Here is an 18,832-nt window from a genome sequence, read left to right on the forward strand (position 1 = left end):
GAGATTGTTGCAGGGAGGACTTCCAGTTGGAACAAAAATTCTAGACCAACCCTACCCCCTTCCCTGCCTCACCCTCTCTCGCTCCCCCCCCCACATTAATGAGTACACACATACACACACACACACAGAGAGTACACAAACACACACACACAGTAATGAGTACACACAAACACACACACCCCCCCCCCCACGTTAATGAGTACACAACCACACACACACACACAGAAATTACACAAACACAGAGTACACACACACACACAGAGTACACAAACACACACACAAAGTACACAAACACACACACACACCCCCTACGTTAATGAGTACACACAAACACACACACACACACAGAAATTACACACACACACAAGTACACAAACACACACACACACACACAGAGTAATGAGTACACACACACACACACACACACTTCTGCACTAACTCATCAATTCATCCTAATTTGGCAGATAAAAACATACAGTGAAAAAGGTGTTTGGAGAGAGTATGCTTGGAGACGAGGATTTTTGGTAATGACATACACATAAATTACACACACACACACACACAGAGTACACTAACACACACACACACACACGCACAGAGTACTCCCATTGTTGAAACCCCAATTTTTAAAAATCGAAAACAACATGTGGGTAGGACTTCCAAGTTTTACAACTTTGACATCCTAAATTCCCAAGTTCCATCTCATCTTATGAAAAGCCCAAATTCTAATTTCAATTTCACCTAAATATCAAAACCCTAATTTATTCAAGTGCAGATCTCTATGATTAAAAAATTATCAAACCCAAAACAACAAAATCAAATAAAGCTCAGTAAAATTACCATCTGCAACACAAATACATGAAATTAATAGAAGAATCGAAGTTTACCATACAAATGAGGGCGAGCAGATGCAGAGATCGGAAGACGCAGAGATGAGGGTGAGGAGGACGAAGATGAGGGAGCACGGCAAGGATGACGTTGAGGGAACGTAGAGATGAGGACGAAGGACTTGGACTGGACGAAGGGACGACGCAGAAAATCTCTCGGTTTTCTCTGGCTTACGAATCCGCTCAATTTTGGGGTTGCTCGTTAAGAACGGCTAAGGAGGCAGTTAGTCCAAGCGAGTCCGGGTTAAGCTCATTAAAGCTAATCCGGATGCACACCAAACGTCGGACTATAGTCTAGTCCAGTCCAAGCCCTCTTAATCCTGTCAAACAAACGTGCCCTAATAGAATTGGACTCGCAACAATATTCTGTTTCTAATAACAAAAAAACGAAAACGAAAGCCAAAATGAGTTTGAAACGTAAGCCGTAGTAGAGGCGCAGGGAAAACAAAACAGGCCGACTGAAAGCCGCTGAACTGCTCAACTCAAGCTCGGTCCAGAGATCTCTCCGTTTGGCTCCAATCGGCGGCGACAGTCGTATCGCTAAGACGGACTATCCAGATCGCGTTTCCTCTCCGTTTGGGATCGTGCCATCCGGAATGCAGCCCCGCCCTGATTCATTAGCCGATAATATGCAGAATATGAATCTTAATCGGCCGCCTTCCATGCCTAATTCTGCCCCTCCTAGACCATCCCCTTTCGGCCAACAGCCCCCTTTTACTTCAACAGCCCCTCCTGCCGGTGCCGGGGCTCCTTCGGCACCACCTCCTTTTTCTCGGCCCGGCCCTCCCCCGGCTGCCTTTGCAAGACCCGCAGCACCAGCACCGCGATCGGGACCCCCGCAACCAACACTATCCCCAGTCACCACCCCAGTAAGACCCGCCGGGCCGCCGGTTGGCCAGCCTTCATCTTTCCCGTCTCGACCGCCTCCTGGGTCGTTTCCCCCTGTGGGCGGGGTAGCTCCTGCTTCTGGGCCACCACCAATTGGTCCAATTGGTCCGGCATCAGGTCCTCCCCCAGGTCTTCAGAGCATGCCGCCTACGACTGCACCGGGTAGAATGTTGAGTAATGGGCCACCAATGTTTGGTTACGGTGCTATGCCGGGTGGACCTCGTTTCCCTCCCAGTGGAAATGCACCTCAACCACCTGTTGGACATCCACCAGCAATGGCACCAGCACCATCCGCGGGTCCACCACGAACCCCATCCATGCACTCCGTGCTGGGTGGTTCGGCAGTTAGTTCTCCACCAGGTCCTACTGTTCAGCAGCCACCACCATTGTCGGCAGCCCCGCCATTTTCAGCTCCACCTCAAAGCATGCGGCCACCAGCTTCAGGCTCTCCATATGGCTCACAGACATGGCCAGTGCAACAAGGGCAGGTTAGGGACTTACATTGTTTTGAAATTCTTATGGTTATATCAAATTTCATATTACTTTTGAGTTAACTGATAAAATCCAGTGTGGAAACATACTATAAAGGCTAGTATATTTCATATCAAAAAAATGCCAACATGTACTGGCAATTATTATTTATTTTATGAGTAGTGTGATTGAAAGTTAAAACTTGTTTTCGTGCAAGAACAACATAAACCAATATAAGTTGACTGAAACTAGATAGATGTCTATCCGCCTTCAGTACACATGATATAAACTATCGCTTATTAGCTGGCCAAAGAAAAACGTGCCTTAGTGGCCTACAAGTGTGAGCTTATCAATGCACACTAGTTTGCACCACTGTGTGCACTATTCGTCGCAATCTTCCGCCCTCTATTTAAATGAATCACCATCTTTCTAGCGGATGCTTTCAAGTTTTTGTTGACAGCTTGTATAAAACAAAAGTATAATCACAATCCTCCTAAAATGATATTTTTTGAAATTCATTGTAAGCATCATATTAGATATTTCCTACATTGTTCTTTTAAAAATTTATGATTTTGTGTGTTCAAGCATGGTGTTGTAATATAAGTTATAACCTTGAATACTATTGTTTTCTTCTCTTTTGCTTTTCCTTTTATTTATTAGGAAATGCAATTAGCAATTTCTTTTCTTTCCACCAATGCTTATGCAAATGCGCTAGAATGTAGCATTCTGATAGAGGAAAAAGATGAATGCATGAATTCATTTCTTCTTACCTTGATTTGGCTTCTGAAATGTTCTGAACGTCGTTAGGTGGCTCCACCTTTGCAATTTCCTGGTTCTGCTCAACCACCTAGAATGTTTGGAATGCCACCCCCACCACTACCAAATCAGTCCATGACTACCATCTCACCTGCTGGTCAAACTGGTACTCCTTTGGCTGGGTCATCCAAGATTGATCCCACTCAAATTCCTCGGCCTATACCAAGTTCATCGATGCTCATTCATGAAACTCGTCAGGGCAATCAGGCAAATCCACCTCCGGTATTTATTTATCCATAACTTGAAGAATTTTTGTTGATTACAGTATTTGCTTTAGCTGTATATCCTTATACTTTTTGACTTCTCTTACTCTCTCCTCTTTCTCTGTATGTAATTTCACTCCATTGTAATTGCACATATTAATGCTGCAAAGTATGTTTAAACGTGGTGAAAAACTGTCCTCTTTCTGTGTATGTAATTTCACTCTATTGTAATTGCCCATATCAATGCTGCAAAAATATGTGTAAACATGGTGAAAAACTGTCCTCTTTCTGTGTATGTAATTTCACTCCATTGTAATGCTGCAAAGTATGTTTAAGCATGATAAAAAACTGGATATTGTCTATCATTTATTCTTCTGATTGCTCTTAATATTTTGAAGCCTGCTACAACTGATTATATTGTCAGAGACACTGGGAATTGCAGTCCACGTTACATGAGGTGCACCATCAATCAGGTTTGGGTTTAACTTTCATGAATTGACCGTTAGTTATGGTGTTTGTTCCCTTTTAATAAAAGTGTAGTAATGGTATTATGTTTTTGTCAATTTACCAGATACCATGCACTGCAGATCTTTTAACGACGTCAGGAATGCCATTAGCTTTGTTGGTTGAACCTTTTGCCCTTCCTCATCCAAATGAGGAACCAATCCAAGTACTTAATGATTCCTCTTTTCCTATTACAGTATTTATATGTATATAATATACTATTTTGATGCAAACTAGGCAATAAAGCAACATAAAGTGGTCAAGAACCACTGATAAGAGAGAAGAAAATGAAACCATAAAAGCCAAACAAAAAATGTCACTCCCAACTCCCAAGCAAAACTAAAGCACCGCACCTACTATTCTAGCCCACTATTTGTCAAAAAAAGTTATGTCTAAACTCTGGTCAGCTCTAGCCTATATAATCTTCAAATTCCTTGACTCCTCAATCCCACTCCGACGTAATCTTCATATACCCTTTATTTCTTTACATGAGACCACCATGAGCACAGTAAGAACGATACAACCTCACACAACTCTAGCCATTTTGCCCTTGAAAAACATCATATAGCTCTCTCATGGAAAAGAAAAGCTGGCCTAGGAACAACCCAGCTTAGATCAGCCTTCTTATACAGTTTGAACCAAAGACCCATTATGGCAGTTGGGGAAGGTGATCCACCAGTGCATAATTTTCTTGCACAAAATGCACCAACGAGGTGATAAAGAGCTGATTGGTTTCCTTTTGAACCATATCATTAGTTTCACCTTACCCTGAGCTACCAGCCTGGACAGAACCTTCACGTTAGAGGAAGCTCTGGATTTCCAAATCAGACCATGGCCAACTTTAGTTGTTTCTTCTAACGATGGGATAATTTATCAATCACTTTGTGAATCATGAATTCATTTCTGTTCTAAAAATACACAAATGCTTTATTAGAATAGAATTAGTAAGGTTCAATATCATTCTACAGAAATGAACATTAGTCCACCAATAAAACAAAAAAGAAAAAAGCTGTCCTGTCCTTCTAATTACTGTTGATTATGCAGAAAATGCACCTCCCTTATCTGCAATGGAGAGTGAAATTGAATATCCTGTACATATTGAGACCCACGAAGAAACCCAAAATACTCTTCTCACAATAGATCTGCCTCATCTCCCAAGTCACTTTGTAAATTCAAGTATTTCTTTCTACCTGAAAAAAAAAAAAAGAAGCTAATACACAAACCTTCCACAATTCTTTTTCCTCTACTAAAGGCACAATGTCTCTCTATAAATATAAATGACCAAAACCTTGAACAATTAAACAATCAGAATTTTCATCGAGCTATAAATTTTACTCCTGAATCGTTTTGTTTTAGGTTGTGGATTTCGGTGAAAGTGGTCCTGTTCGATGCTCTCGTTGCAAAGGCTACATAAATCCTTTCATGAAGTTCATTGACCAGGGCAGGAAATTCATCTGTAATCTTTGTGGTGAGGAAGATTTCTCTCAGTTTGGCGTTGTGTATGAGACCTTTTCTTTCAGTTCATGTAGAAGGACAAATTTGGTGGTCTCAAAACTTGTTTAAAGCAGTGCTTTTGTTTCTTTTGCTTCTTCAAAGTGGTCCTGTTATTTGTTTTTCTTTTTTCATCTTTTCAAGTTTCTGGAATATTTTATTAGGCCATAAGCTAATAGTAATACCTTGTTGAGAGTATGTTTACCATTCCTATCTTGACGGTTTGTACTATGGTCTATGGATTAAGGTGTAATCTGCACGGTGTTTGTATGCAAAAGCAGTGACCCTACAGAGTATGCCATTTCTTGTGCAGGATTTACCGATGAGACTCCCCGTGACTACCACTGCAATCTTGGTCCAGATGGTAGACGCAGAGATGCTGATGAGAGGCCTGAGCTATGTAGAGGAACAGTTGAATTTGTTGCTTCAAAAGAATACATGGTTAGTTGATTGTAATATCTGCAGTATAACTTAAGTAAGATCACCATGTTTTGTTGCTGAGAAATACATCCTTTCCTTTCTATTTTAACAAAAGAATGCAAGACCTTCCTGGCATGGTTGGCACTTGCCAATAATGGTTGCGTATATTTCCAACACATTCATGGACTTTTTAAAGTCCATAAAAGCCACACTTTCACCCTCTCTCTCTCTTTCTCTCTCACTTTATTTTTCATTTTTATTCAGGTTTTTTTCATAACAGAAGTTTTTCTGTATTGGCTCGTTGACAGTATCACTATATTAAAATGTCTTTTGAACCCCAATTAGAAGAGTTTGTTCCCATTTTTATTTTGGTAAAGGATTTTAAACAACTGAATTAATTTTGCATAAGTGACTGAAGTTACAGTTCTTTAATTATTTGGCTTTTGTAACTCAGGTACGTGATCCCATGCCAGCTGTGTACTTCTTCCTCATTGATGTATCCATGAATGCCATTCAAACTGGTGCAACAGCTGCAGCTTGCAGTGCACTCAGTCAAGTTATTGCTGATCTCCCGGTGAGTTATTTTGTCTATAGGCATAATGTTCCTGCTTTACTATTCTTACAGCATGTGATTGTGCTGTGGCATTAATTTTTTTTTTTTTTTTTTTTTTTTTTGAAAAATGGGGCGTACGCAGTGAAGTTCATTATATTTAAGTCTAAGCGGAGAAAGAGACGCATCAGAACAATATAAAGTTTTCTTAATTTTGTGAGTGTCATATATTTATGAAATTTTAGACAGGATCCATGATGCCAAACCCGACATTTGTGAATAAGGCTGAATTGAGCAAATAGAACATTGATGAGTATGATGGAAAGCATGAATCCTTTCTAACTATAGAATGAGAAAACTTAAAACTTTTCCTGCCTATTTAGTCTCATTGTTAAGCTTGTGAGAAGGTTTGCAGCTTTGCAATTCTTGAACTTTAATGATTACAAATTTTCTTCCATTCTCTTCTGAAATTCTGAAAGGATAAGACTAAACATGTCTAATAAGATCGTGCAAGAGTTTATTATGAGCAGTGCATTTACGTATCTCATATCTGTTTTTGCTAGAAATTCCAAAGAGATATCCTCCCTAGTAGCTTTTGTTGTCCTTGAGTTTCGAATTATATTGTTTCGTTGTTTATTAAGTCACATTTTTTATTGATGGGCTGTGCACTAAATTAGCAAAAATTTTGGTTTACCTCAATAGCTATTTACTAATATGTTCCTAATATTGATGAGAATTCATGTGCCCAACCAATCTCATTAGACTATGGAAAAGGCAAAGGATATAATGGTGATGAGTAAATATTAGCTAGAGTTCATTTACTTATGTCCTCATTTGCATGCACATTTTCATTCTTAATGACCTCAGCCTTGTTTTTGTTGGGTTTTATGGCTCAAAATTAGGATGATGCAAAAAATTAGGTTTGTGTTACCTATTTGGTTTTGGTGTCCCATTTGGGTTTGGATTTTGACTTCTTAGTTGGTTTCCTTGGTGGAGAGATTTTGTTAATTACTTATTTGATTAGGATTTGGATTTACTTCCTATTAGGAATCTTATTGTAACCTAAGTCCTATGCACTATAAATAGGACCTTAGGGTTGGTGTATTTTGATGTGGCTCATTTGTGTGGCAATTTGGTGAGAGTCAATTTGTGAATGTGTGAGTTAGAGAGCAATTTGGGAGAATCTTCTCCGTTTGTTTGAGTTCTCGACTTGTTTGGTTTAAGGTTTGTAATTTGTGGGATTTGGGTTGTGAGAGTTTAAACACTCTTGCAATCTCTGTTTGTTTAGTGAAATTCCTCGCCATGCTTTGCTTGTGGACGTAGGCTTTACGCCGAACCACGTAAATGTCTTGTGTTAGTTTGAGATTGTATGTTTTAGCTTTCACCTACGACGTTGATATTGGTACTTTATTAGAATTTGCTTCCGTTTGGGCATAAAAGTACAGCAGTTTTAACAAGCTATATGTATCTTTGTGTCTGCTGCATAGTGGCTCAGTTCATTTTCTCAAGGCCTGCATTCATTGGTCATACATTTATTGAAACAATATCAGTGAGAAATTTAGATGAGTCAGGGGTTGATGTATTTGTTATTGCAGGAAGGTCCTCGGACAATGGTGGGAATTGCAACATTTGACTCAACGATCCATTTTTACAATTTGAAACGTGCACTGCAGCAGGTCAATATAAGTTGTCTTTTTGTCGTTGTTTCTTTTAGTTATTCATTTATTATATATAGAATGAATTCTGATACATATGCAGTCTTGTGAAACCGACAAATTATTTGCATAAAAATTAAAAATCTGCGTGCTTCTTACTTCTCTGTGTATGAAATTAAATGTGACTTTTGATGCCTTCATTTTCGACATGTTGCCTTTGTGACGAATAAATGACACTGTAATTTGGAATGTCCACTATACTATGCACTATAGGTGATACATGAAAATAGAAATTTATAGTTTTATACCACAGAGGTGCCGGACCTTGATGTTGGTTTTATGCTTTTAGACAGGTTGGGTTTTTGAACTTGTTGCATTCATGAGTAGACTATAGGAATTGACGGGGTTTTTCCAATGAATGAATTTGAATACTTTGGGGATGTATCTATTCTTTCTTTTTTGGTTGAGTGAATATTGTACTTATTGCCAGTTTCATCTCAGAGTGCCTATGTATATAGGTGAAAATATTAAAAGAACCAGCATGTGTATGAACTAGTAGATTTTTAATCAAAAGTGAACCACGCATCAACAGAAGCACATACACTATCGACCAAAGATTTGGTAGGATGGAAGGTGCTCAAGGAGAAAATTGAAACATGGTCAAATTCTAAGGTAGAAAAATCAGAGCGAAAGAAGAGTGATGAGAAAACTATAGATTTTCTTGTGAGTAATACTCGGATGCTTTCTTTACAATAAATGATGTGTTGCTTTACACCTATCATATTCTGTGTAGTTGGAATTCTCTGTCTTAGAATCAATTTTCTTATGCCTAGAGAAAGTTGATGACAAGTTCTAGGTATACTGGTCATAGAGCTTGCCTTTTAAAGTTTCAGTGAGTAGATGAAAGGGTGGGACAATTTCTGCTAATATACTCAATCATCACTTTAATTTTTCCATTTCTGATTTGTAGCCAAATTGTTTTCCTTTTCTTCTTTTTCTAACCATCTGAGTTTAATTGTTTGAATTATATTCCTTTTGCTATAAGCTTTGGCTATATAACCATTAATTTTTATGGCCCTGATTTCTATTTTTGTCAAACAATTATTTTAAAAGGTTTCACACTGAGATCCAATATGTGTTTGCAGCCTTTGATGCTTATTGTTCCTGATGTGCAAGATGTTTACACTCCTCTGGAGACTGATGTAGTGGTCCAGCTTTCCGAGGTCAGCAGCTGTTATTTTTTTCCTTTCGTGAAATGTATTGAATAGTTGTGCAAAGTCTTTGAAGTGTTGATTTAACAACAATTAGCCATATGACATTTTGGCATCTTAATTATTAAATTTCTACACGCCTCTTATTAAATTTAGATTGTTTTGTTGTTGTGAATTCTTAGTGCCGCCAACATTTGGAGCAATTGTTGGAAAGTATTCCAACCATGTTTCAAAACAGTAAAACTGCTGAATCAGCCTTTGGTGCGGCAATCAAGGTATGCTGTATAGTGTGACACTGCTATATGTACTGAACTATTTATGGGGGTTGCGGTTTGCTACTCCATTTGAAAATACAGAACATCAGGTGCAAATGGATATGAATTCATGAAACATGCATTGAGTAGATGGTGCTGTACATAATATGCTTGATGTTGACACTATGAAGCTTTATACAACTACTATGAGTGGATTGAGCATGTCATTTTTGTTCATCTGGCTCTTCTTAGGTTCTTTTGTCTGAAGCTGAGTATAATGAGAAAGGAAAGAAGATATTTGATGCTTGTATAGTACTATAGTTGAATAACTTAAGGCAAAGAATATACTCATAAGAATTAATATGATGAGCCAAAAAATCCTGATAATTAATCTAAACTCATTCTTTTGCATGTAAAGTCTAAGAGATTTTTGGAATAATATTTATTAAATAAAAGTAGTCGAAAATCCTATAGGTGTAGACGCTTCCATGACCTTGAAAGCTGACTGGATCAAAGTTTTGTTCTTGCCAAATACTGATCAACTTTCTCATTGTTCCTCATTTTGTGGTGAATATGCCAATCAATATGTTGTAATGCATGACAAGCTTTGAGGAGAGATGAATGGAGCTGGTGTCATATGTCCTTCTGACTGGTTTGGCTATCAATTGGCTTTACTTCCTGTCTAAACACCCTTCTTAGATTGATTTCAGTCAAAACGTAGTTTGGAGTCTTGACTGTTTGAATAATTGTCAAACCAACATGTGTAGTTAACCTGTTATTTGAGCTGTTAAACCTGTCATTAGTGTTAAAAATGACAACTCTCTTTTCTGCCGGTCATTGAACACTAGACCTAAAGGCATTAATCCGCCATGCTGCATTTATATTGGTGGTCAAACTCTCGGCTTTCTCTACTAGCTACCACTGTGTGAGTAAAATGCATCAAGCCTATAACATGGTTAATAATATTATTTGTATTTTGAGTTGTTTATGGAAGAATTGTATTATAACATAAATAGATCTAAATCCCTCCATGATTCTGAAATTATTGTATACGTAACACTTCAATGAACAGAATCAATAATCTCTGCTCATTTGTTGCTTTTGCGGCATAGTCTAGCAACAGAATCAATAATCTCTATGATTTGCACTATTTTTCTTTTTATACATATTGATGTTTAAATTTATCGCTTCATTATTCATTTTTGTTTTCTTCCTTGCCTAGGCTGCTTTCTTGGCAATTAAGAGTACTGGAGGGAAACTTTTGGTGTTTCAGTCAGGCAAGCTGTTATCCATTTATCTACTGATGGTGCATCCTCTATGTTTTCCTTTTCCTTTATAAACACTTTCACATATTATTGCAAGCAAAGAATGAAAAACAACGTGCTTGAGGCTGCATGGCTTCATAGCATAGACAAAACAAAGGACTGAGATCTGTTAAAGGATCTTAAGAGACAGTTGAGAATCGCATAAACATTAGTAGTTTCATAAGAGAAGTTTTGGAAAATGCATATTTGTTTAGTGTAGTTTCAGTCACTGTTATTGCCTTATTCTTATTTTATAAAGATAAACAACCTATCTAGTCAGGAATGAAAAAAGTAACCCAGAACAGATATTTTGTTGATGTTCCCAGTTATCATGTAAGATTTTTCGTTGGGATAATTTATTGATTTCATGTTATCAGTTTTCAGTCAACTTGAATTCCAGCTAAATGACTAAGAGATATTTTCACTTGTATCATTAATTTATCCTGGATACCTTTTATAGACATTTTTTTTGTGAAATCTGGTAAAGAATTTGTATGCATATTCATTTTCACATTTGGCATCTTCTTTTACTTTTACAGGACATACCTGGTTTATTGCCATCTCAGAGTATACTAATGTTTATGTTGTCTGCAGTGTTGGCATCAACTGGAATTGGAGCACTCTCTGCTAGAGAGGCCGAAGGAAGAGCAAATATATCCTCAGCTGAGAAGGTACGAATACCCTCTTTGTGTCATTGTATGCCGTTTGTGTGCTTTAGAGCTGTCGTCCTGTAATGCAGTTACTATTAAGAAAAAAGCTCATCACATCCTTGAGGTCACAAAAAAAAGAAATTATATAGGAATTGAAGTCATGGTTATGAAAAGCCCAATAGCCAAATGCCTACTACCTTATGAAAGTCCACGCTGGTCTTTTCTTTTAGGACACGGTTATCTCTTAAGTGAATTCTTGCTCCATTATCTCTCATTATGAAATACGTTACAATAATTTGAAAAGGAAAGTTGAAAGGAAAGTTAATTCATAATTCTGTATCTAAAAAGATGAGAAACACAATAAACGATTATTTACAAAAATTATTTTTGTAATTCATGTTGGCATATTAAAATAGGAAGCCCTCATGTGCAACTTTTGCCTTAGGTCTCAGCTTCTTTTGATATTGTTCCCGCTTATATGATCTTGCTTTTTGATTACATATATTCCGTTAATAGGAATAAGAACTTATCTCAAATTTTTGAACCCTCTTGAAGATTTGGCAAACTAGGTGGCCATGTAGATGGACTTAGGATAATTATTACAAAAGAAATTGACATCAGGCCTTTGTGTACTGTGCTAGAGTTGATTTGCATATGCTAGGTGTCCATATCTATCATCCATTGAATCATACTATCTGATGAGCAGTCGGTTCATTGGATTGTCTTGGTAGGCTTGGTATTATGTTTTTATTTGTTTAACTTTAAATGCATTCCAGGAGGCTCATAAATTACTCCAACCAGCTGACAAAACTTTAAAGACGATGGCAATTGAGTTTGCTGAATATCAAGTAAGCCTTTTACTAATTTCTTTCCCTCTAATGATCAGTTAACATATTTATGTGATTTCTATACTGACTGAGATTATTAGTGGTAATTAACAAGTTGAGCATAATTTATTGTACACTTTTTTTTTCCATGAAATGTTCCAGGTTTGTGTTGACTTGTTTATCACTACTCAGTCATACATAGACATTGCTTCTATCTCTGTTATCCCAAGAACAACTGGAGGGCAGGTACTAATGAACATTCTTCTATCACTTCACATACATCTGCCGTCAAATTTCTACCTGTTATGATCTTTGTTGAGGATTTTCTCTTATGACTTTTCTATTTTTTTTCATCTTTTTGTTATTTCTTAATTTACATATCCACCATTTATAATAAATTCATGATATCAGATTTGAGAAGCATCTACCACTTGTAACTATAGATAATTTATGCATAGACATCTAACCATATTGGTTATCGTTCCAGCTTTACTATTACTACCCCTTCTCAGCTGTCTCTGATCCTGCAAAGCTCTACAACGATCTTAGATGGAATGTCACAAGGCCTCAAGGTTTTGAGGCGGTGATGCGTGTAAGATGCAGCCAGGTAAGTTTCATTGAACACCTCTTTCTCTTGTATTAGCTGATGATTGGTTATCGTTCTTTCAATTGATTATTCTTGTAGGATAAGTTTATGTTCATCATTTTCAGGGTATTCAAGTTCAAGAGTACCATGGAAGCTTTTGCAAACGTATTCCTACGGATGTTGACCTACCCGGGGTCTGTACATATTCTATGAAATCCCTTATTACCAACACATCAGACTATTTTTTCTGACTTATCATATATCTTCCATGGAAGTAAAAATCCCCCCAACCCCTGGTTGTGTTGACCGACAATGACAGTAAATAAAGATTTTGGTATATGAAAGAAAATTAGTCTTGCTGCTTAATCATAGCTCCTTTGTCTGTTTTCAGTTTTCTGGTTTCGTTCTCCTCAGTCTCTCTACATCTCCTTTTCCTTTTTTTTTTATTTTTTATTATGCCTTGAAAAGAGTGACAGTGGCTCTTATATTTTTTGTTGAAATCATGACCAATCCTTTCTATCATGCAGATTGACTGTGACAAAACTATTATGGTGACCTTAAAACATGATGATAAATTACAGGATGGCTCAGAATGTGGTTTCCAGGTAAATTTTAATTTTTCTGCTCCCTTACCAAATGCAGTAGTGGTGAATAATATATTGAGCTGTTTCTTGAATCTTTACAGCTTAAGTTATGACGCCACCTATCTCTGCAGCTGAATGTTTCATTGTTTAGTCATTTATATATTTATATACTTCATTATAAATTAATTTTAATATTTTCATTATCCAGTGTGCCGTTTTATACACAACTGTGTATGGCCAACGGAGAATTCGAGTTGCAACTTTATCTCTGCCATGCACTAGTATGCTAAGTAATCTGTTCCGTGCTGCTGATTTGGACACTCAATTTGCATGTTTCATGAAGCAAGGTATTCAATTATATGCTGTTCTTCTTTGTTGCTTTCTTTTCTTCATGCTCATTTTCCCAATTGTAATTATTTTTTTTTTGAGAAGAAACAATTTTATTAAAGAATAGTGAAAAACATAGAAGTGGATAAGAAGTCCACCAACAAATTAGAAAGGAAAATCCCAATAGGATTTGGCTACAGTAGCCAATTCTAGACTTAGCTCACTTAACTGCTGCTAACAAATCCCACAGTATTTGAGATAGAGAGCAATTATTAAACTCTTTAGTAACCGAAGCCCAAAAAGATGCCCAATATTTTACTCTCCCCCAAAGTACTTCTGCCCCCACTCCAGTATAGTCTTCAAAAATCCTTCTGTTGCGTTCCAGCCATATATTCCAAAAAATTGCCGATACCAGGCAACCCCACAAAGCTTTGGATTTTTTCCCTTTTCCAAGTGCCTTAAAATTGGTGCTTAGTAGCTCAAAACACCCTTTAGGAATGACCCAACTTACTTTAACCTCCTGAAACAGTTTCCACCATAGTTGGATCGAGTAGGAGCAATGAAGAAAGATGTGATTTACACTCTCCTCCTTAGCTTTACATAAACTACACCAATGTGGGGATAAACACATCAGAGGGTTTCTCCTTTGAATTTTGTCGCAAGTGTTGAGACTCCCAGTGGCCACAAGCCATACAAGTATTTTAACCTTCGGAGGAGCTTTTGATTTCCAAATCTGAGAGTAGGGTGGATAATAGTGCACAATCCCAATTGTAATTATAGGTTTCTCAATTAAATGCAGGCGCTTAAATTTGTGAATTTTATTATGAAAACACTGTCTTTAACTTCTCTCTTTCATTATTCACATCTGGTAATTTGAAATGCAGATGTATAATTCTCTTTCTTCTCATTCCTTTTCACTTGCTGCATTCTGCCAATATATTGTCCATCAGGATTGCAGTTTGTTAGTACATTCTTTCTAATTGAATTTCGATGAATTCTGACAATAAGGCCTTTTTAAAATTGTGTATAGCGGCAAATGAAATTCCTTCAAGTCACCTCTTGCATGTACGGGAACAAGTGACAAATCTGTGCATTAGTAGTCTGCTTTCATATCGTAAATTTTGTGCTACTGTATCATCTTCTGGACAGCTTATTTTACCGGAGGCACTGAAGCTACTGCCTCTATACACCCTTGGTATATTATTTTCTGCTTATTTATTAATTACTAGCTAATATGAATTTGTTCTGTTGCTTAAATATATCTAAAATGAATTATAATAATGTATTTTGCCTTTATACACCCTTGGTATGATAAAATGTTATAAAAATGCCTCTTCCATTGGAATATATCACACAGAATCATCACTCAGCTTCTTAGAGATTTTGTACATATATTGATAAATAAGTTCCTTTTTCAGCATTAATCAAAAGTGTGGGGCTACGAACTGATGGAAAAATAGATGAGCGATCCTTCTGGATCAACTATGTTTCTTCCCTTTCGGTTCCTTTGGCTGTTCCACTAGTGTACCCGAGAATGATGGCTATTCATGACCTTGAATCCAAAAGGGTGTGTCATTTAACTTCTTGTTCAACTCTTTGTGATATGCGTTTTATATTCACTGGTAGCTTTCATTAATGTACAGGAGGGAGATGATTCTCTAATACCTCCAGTGATTCCGCTTTCTAGTGAACACGTGCGTAACGAGGGAATTTATCTTCTCGAGAATGGTGACGACTGTTTAATATATATTGGGAATTTGGTGGATTCTGGAATTTTGCAACAACTGTTTGGAATCACCTCTGCTGATGAACTTCCCACACAGGTAGCCTTATCATTTACCCTTTTGGTTTCTTATTTTCTGCCTGACTTAATTTTAAATTATAATTCTGAACTTTTTCTCTTGGGACCTGTTTCGGTTCACTAGAACGAGAGGGCTGGGTGCTTAATTCATTTTCTTTATGAGCCTTAATTCATTGTTGATCAATTTTTATTCTTTTTATAACTTAAATTGTATGGCATTTGATCTTTTGAGATTTTGATATTTGAGGGTGCATGAGTTGAATTCTTTCTCTTGGACTCTTTCTCGCAGTTTGTGCTACAGCAGTATGATAATCCATTATCAAAGAAGCTGAATGATGCGGTAAATGAAATACGGCGCCAGAGATGTTCCTACCTTCGGTACGACTGATATTGTTTTTCGTTAGTGATTCCTTGTTCGTAAGGAAGAAATAAATTGCAGCATTTGAATTCAGTTTTTGATGTTTTCGTCCAAAGAAATGATTCCTAATTCATCTCTTTCTTTGTGCAGCTTAAAATTATGTAAGAAAGGAGATCCATCAGGTGAGTGTCTTAGACTTCTACTAGGATATAATATTACATATATAACTGAATTTAGTATTTAAGTAACGCTTCAGAAATCAGATGTAGAGAACTAAGGTTAAACTTGTTTTTGAAAAAGAACCCGGCCGGATATCTGAATACTTGGTTTTGATTGAGTACTGAATTATCTTTCCTCACAGGAACACTGTTTTTCTCATATATGGTCGAAGACCAGAGTCCGAATGGCCCCTCCTACGTTGAATTTCTGGTGCATGTCCATCGGCAAATACAGATAAAAATGGCATCATAACTGCTTACGCTTCTTTGGTTTAAATTATAAGTTTTGAGCAACTTCTTGATAGAGTACCCATGGATTCAACAGATAGAAGATAAATTAGATGCTTGCTATACACATGTACTCGGGGATCATCCCGCAACGTATGTAATGTATGCTTGAAGAGCAAGCAGAGCCGAGTTTTGTTATGATAGGTTTGTTAAAATTGCAGCTGACAATCCATAGTAGACACTACTGCCAATAAATACAGAGTATTGCGAAGCGTATTACTGTATTTAAGTCGCCCTAACTCAATTCTTTTCTCTTCTCCTTCGATATCTCCCTTTTCAATTTATTGGTGTACTGTGAGAATAAACTTTGTAAGTTACGGTGGGAGAAAGAAAAATGTATAAACAGGTTGGTTCTACAAAATGTTTGAGCTTCTTCTTGTTTGGTTGGTGTTTTTTTGAACAAAGCTTCTAGTTTTGTGGTTGAACTGGTTACTATATTTATAAAATAAAATTAGTATGTGCAGTTTCGAAGATTTTAACTCGAAAAATTTCGAAAGTTAAAATCTAAAATCTATAAGTGAGTGCACGCGAGTAGACCGGTAAAAAAAGAAATAATTGAATAAGAAGTCTATAGGTAAATAAAACCGAAAAAAAAAAAAAAAACAACCATAAGACACTCCAACCTCGATAACTAGAGGTAGAGATGTGTTGGCCATCACCAAAATGATGACGAAGCTATAGGTACTAAATTAAAGATGTGAATGAATTTGAACTAAAAAGCTCAGTTTTATTAAGTACTGAAATTATCTTGCAAAATCCCACTTCAATCTTCTCACTTGGGGACGCATTAGGGTTCAACCCTATTATTATCACATCATGTTGAGGGCATTGCAGTAGTGCTTGCAACAATCACCACAAAATAGAATGTGATGTGCATTGTATAATCTACAGTCTGATTATGCATTATTATTACAAGTAGATAAAAGAAGTTTGATCACCCTGCGAGGTAGGAGGAATGCACTATTGCCAAGCCCACTCGTCCACAAACACCGCCTTGGTCTCACAAGGTCCTGATGAGGTAAAAAACAAAATGTGAGTGGATCATAATCATTTATCTAGTTACAAAATTCAACATAGATTGAAAACTGCATAGTAGTATCTATTACAATATATAGTTTAGAAAAAAATAGCACAATCAGTTCCAAATAAGAAATCATACCTATAGAACACCAGTAAATACTAGCATCTACTAGTACAAGCACAATCATGTACACAGACATCTATATAGTTATTCACACCTTTAGAAATCACTTTTAGCTTATCATGCTTTGCCTAAGATGCCTTGATTGATATTTCACCTTCAAATGTGCTAGCATTAGAACCCTTCCTCTACTTCTTCACAATTGTATGGTAATTTCTCATACTGACCAATCAACAATTACAACATAACCGCCTACTCACGAAGCTACCTTCCAACAACTACTAACAAACTAACCGAATCAGCTAATAATCTGCCATCTTGACCGTCCATTTGCATATTGCGATGATGCCACTTGGCATCCTAACAATCCCCCCGCTTGAAAGCCCACTTATTACAATGAAGCAACAGAAAACAAAAGAAACTGTTTACTGGTATGAAAAATAAATGAAGGTTAACACTATCACATACTAGCTACTTCTGGAAACTTAGTCTTCAAACCTTGATAGAGCTCCCAAGTAGCATCCTCCTTAGCATGATGTTGCCATTGCACCAACACTTATGTAGCAGCAGCATGACCCTTTTTAACTAGTCTGCGGTCCAAAATAGCAACTGGAACCTCTTGTAAAACCCCTGAATCCGTGATAACTGGCAAAGGCATAGTTGGTTGAATTTGAATACCCAAATGTTTATTTAAACAAGAGACATGGAAAACTGGATGCAGTTTACATGTCTCTGGAAGCTTCAACTTATAAGCTACTAGTCCTACTTTTGCCAAAACTTCAAATGGACCATAAAATCGAGGTTGGAGCTTGTGGAAAGAATGTGAAGCCAAGGACATATACTGATAAAGGACTAACCTCAAATAAACCCAATGTCCTACTTCAAAAGTTCCTTCTTTCCTTTTCTTATCATATTGGACTTTCATTCGACACTGAGCAACTTCCAAGTTTGATTTCAATAAAGATAACATCTTGGTTCTTTCCTGCAAACGCTGGTCCACAAATTCTACCTTGGTTGTACCAGGTTCATAAGAAGAGACAATTTGGAGGTGGTTGACCACACACTATCTCATATGGTGTAAGTTTAGTGGCAGTATGATAACTTGTATTATAGCTCCATTCAGCCCATGGCAGCCATAAACCCCATTTCTTAGGTTGCAAGCTAAAAAAACACTTAAGATAGGTTTCCAAACATCGATTCAAGACTTCAATTTGCCCTTCTGTTTGTGGGTGATGACCAGAACTGTAGCGTAAGGTGGATCCTTGTAATGCAAAGAACTCCTTCCAAAACTTGCTCAAAAATAGGATCCCTATCATTGACAATGGAGTTTGGCATTCCATGTAGCTTGAAAATATTGTCAACAAAGAGTTGAGCAATCATAGAAGCTGTAAAAGGATG

The 18,832-nt window shown here is 37.1% G+C and overlaps 1 protein-coding gene across 1 annotated transcript; it reads left to right on the top strand.

Moving 5' to 3' along the window:
- The first annotated feature begins 1,248 nt into the window (after positions 1 to 1,248).
- LOC126606987 (protein transport protein Sec24-like At4g32640) lies at positions 1,249 to 16,654 on the top strand. The gene is made up of 24 exons (XM_050274401.1): positions 1,249 to 2,263; positions 3,054 to 3,284; positions 3,664 to 3,738; positions 3,837 to 3,935; positions 5,126 to 5,237; positions 5,574 to 5,701; positions 6,135 to 6,254; positions 7,826 to 7,906; positions 9,031 to 9,108; positions 9,279 to 9,371; positions 10,573 to 10,627; positions 11,249 to 11,325; positions 12,081 to 12,152; positions 12,294 to 12,377; positions 12,619 to 12,738; positions 12,843 to 12,911; positions 13,245 to 13,322; positions 13,510 to 13,648; positions 14,659 to 14,823; positions 15,047 to 15,195; positions 15,272 to 15,451; positions 15,719 to 15,807; positions 15,938 to 15,969; positions 16,149 to 16,654. Exons 1-24 carry the CDS (start codon positions 1,484 to 1,486, stop codon positions 16,256 to 16,258), a joined length of 3,216 nt encoding a protein of 1,071 aa, XP_050130358.1. The 5' UTR covers positions 1,249 to 1,483; the 3' UTR covers positions 16,259 to 16,654.
- Positions 16,655 to 18,832: the final 2,178 nt, after the last annotated feature.

This window comes from Malus sylvestris, chromosome 16, assembly GCF_916048215.2.
Source record: "Malus sylvestris chromosome 16, drMalSylv7.2, whole genome shotgun sequence".
In the NCBI taxonomy this organism is placed as follows: domain Eukaryota; kingdom Viridiplantae; phylum Streptophyta; class Magnoliopsida; order Rosales; family Rosaceae; genus Malus; species Malus sylvestris.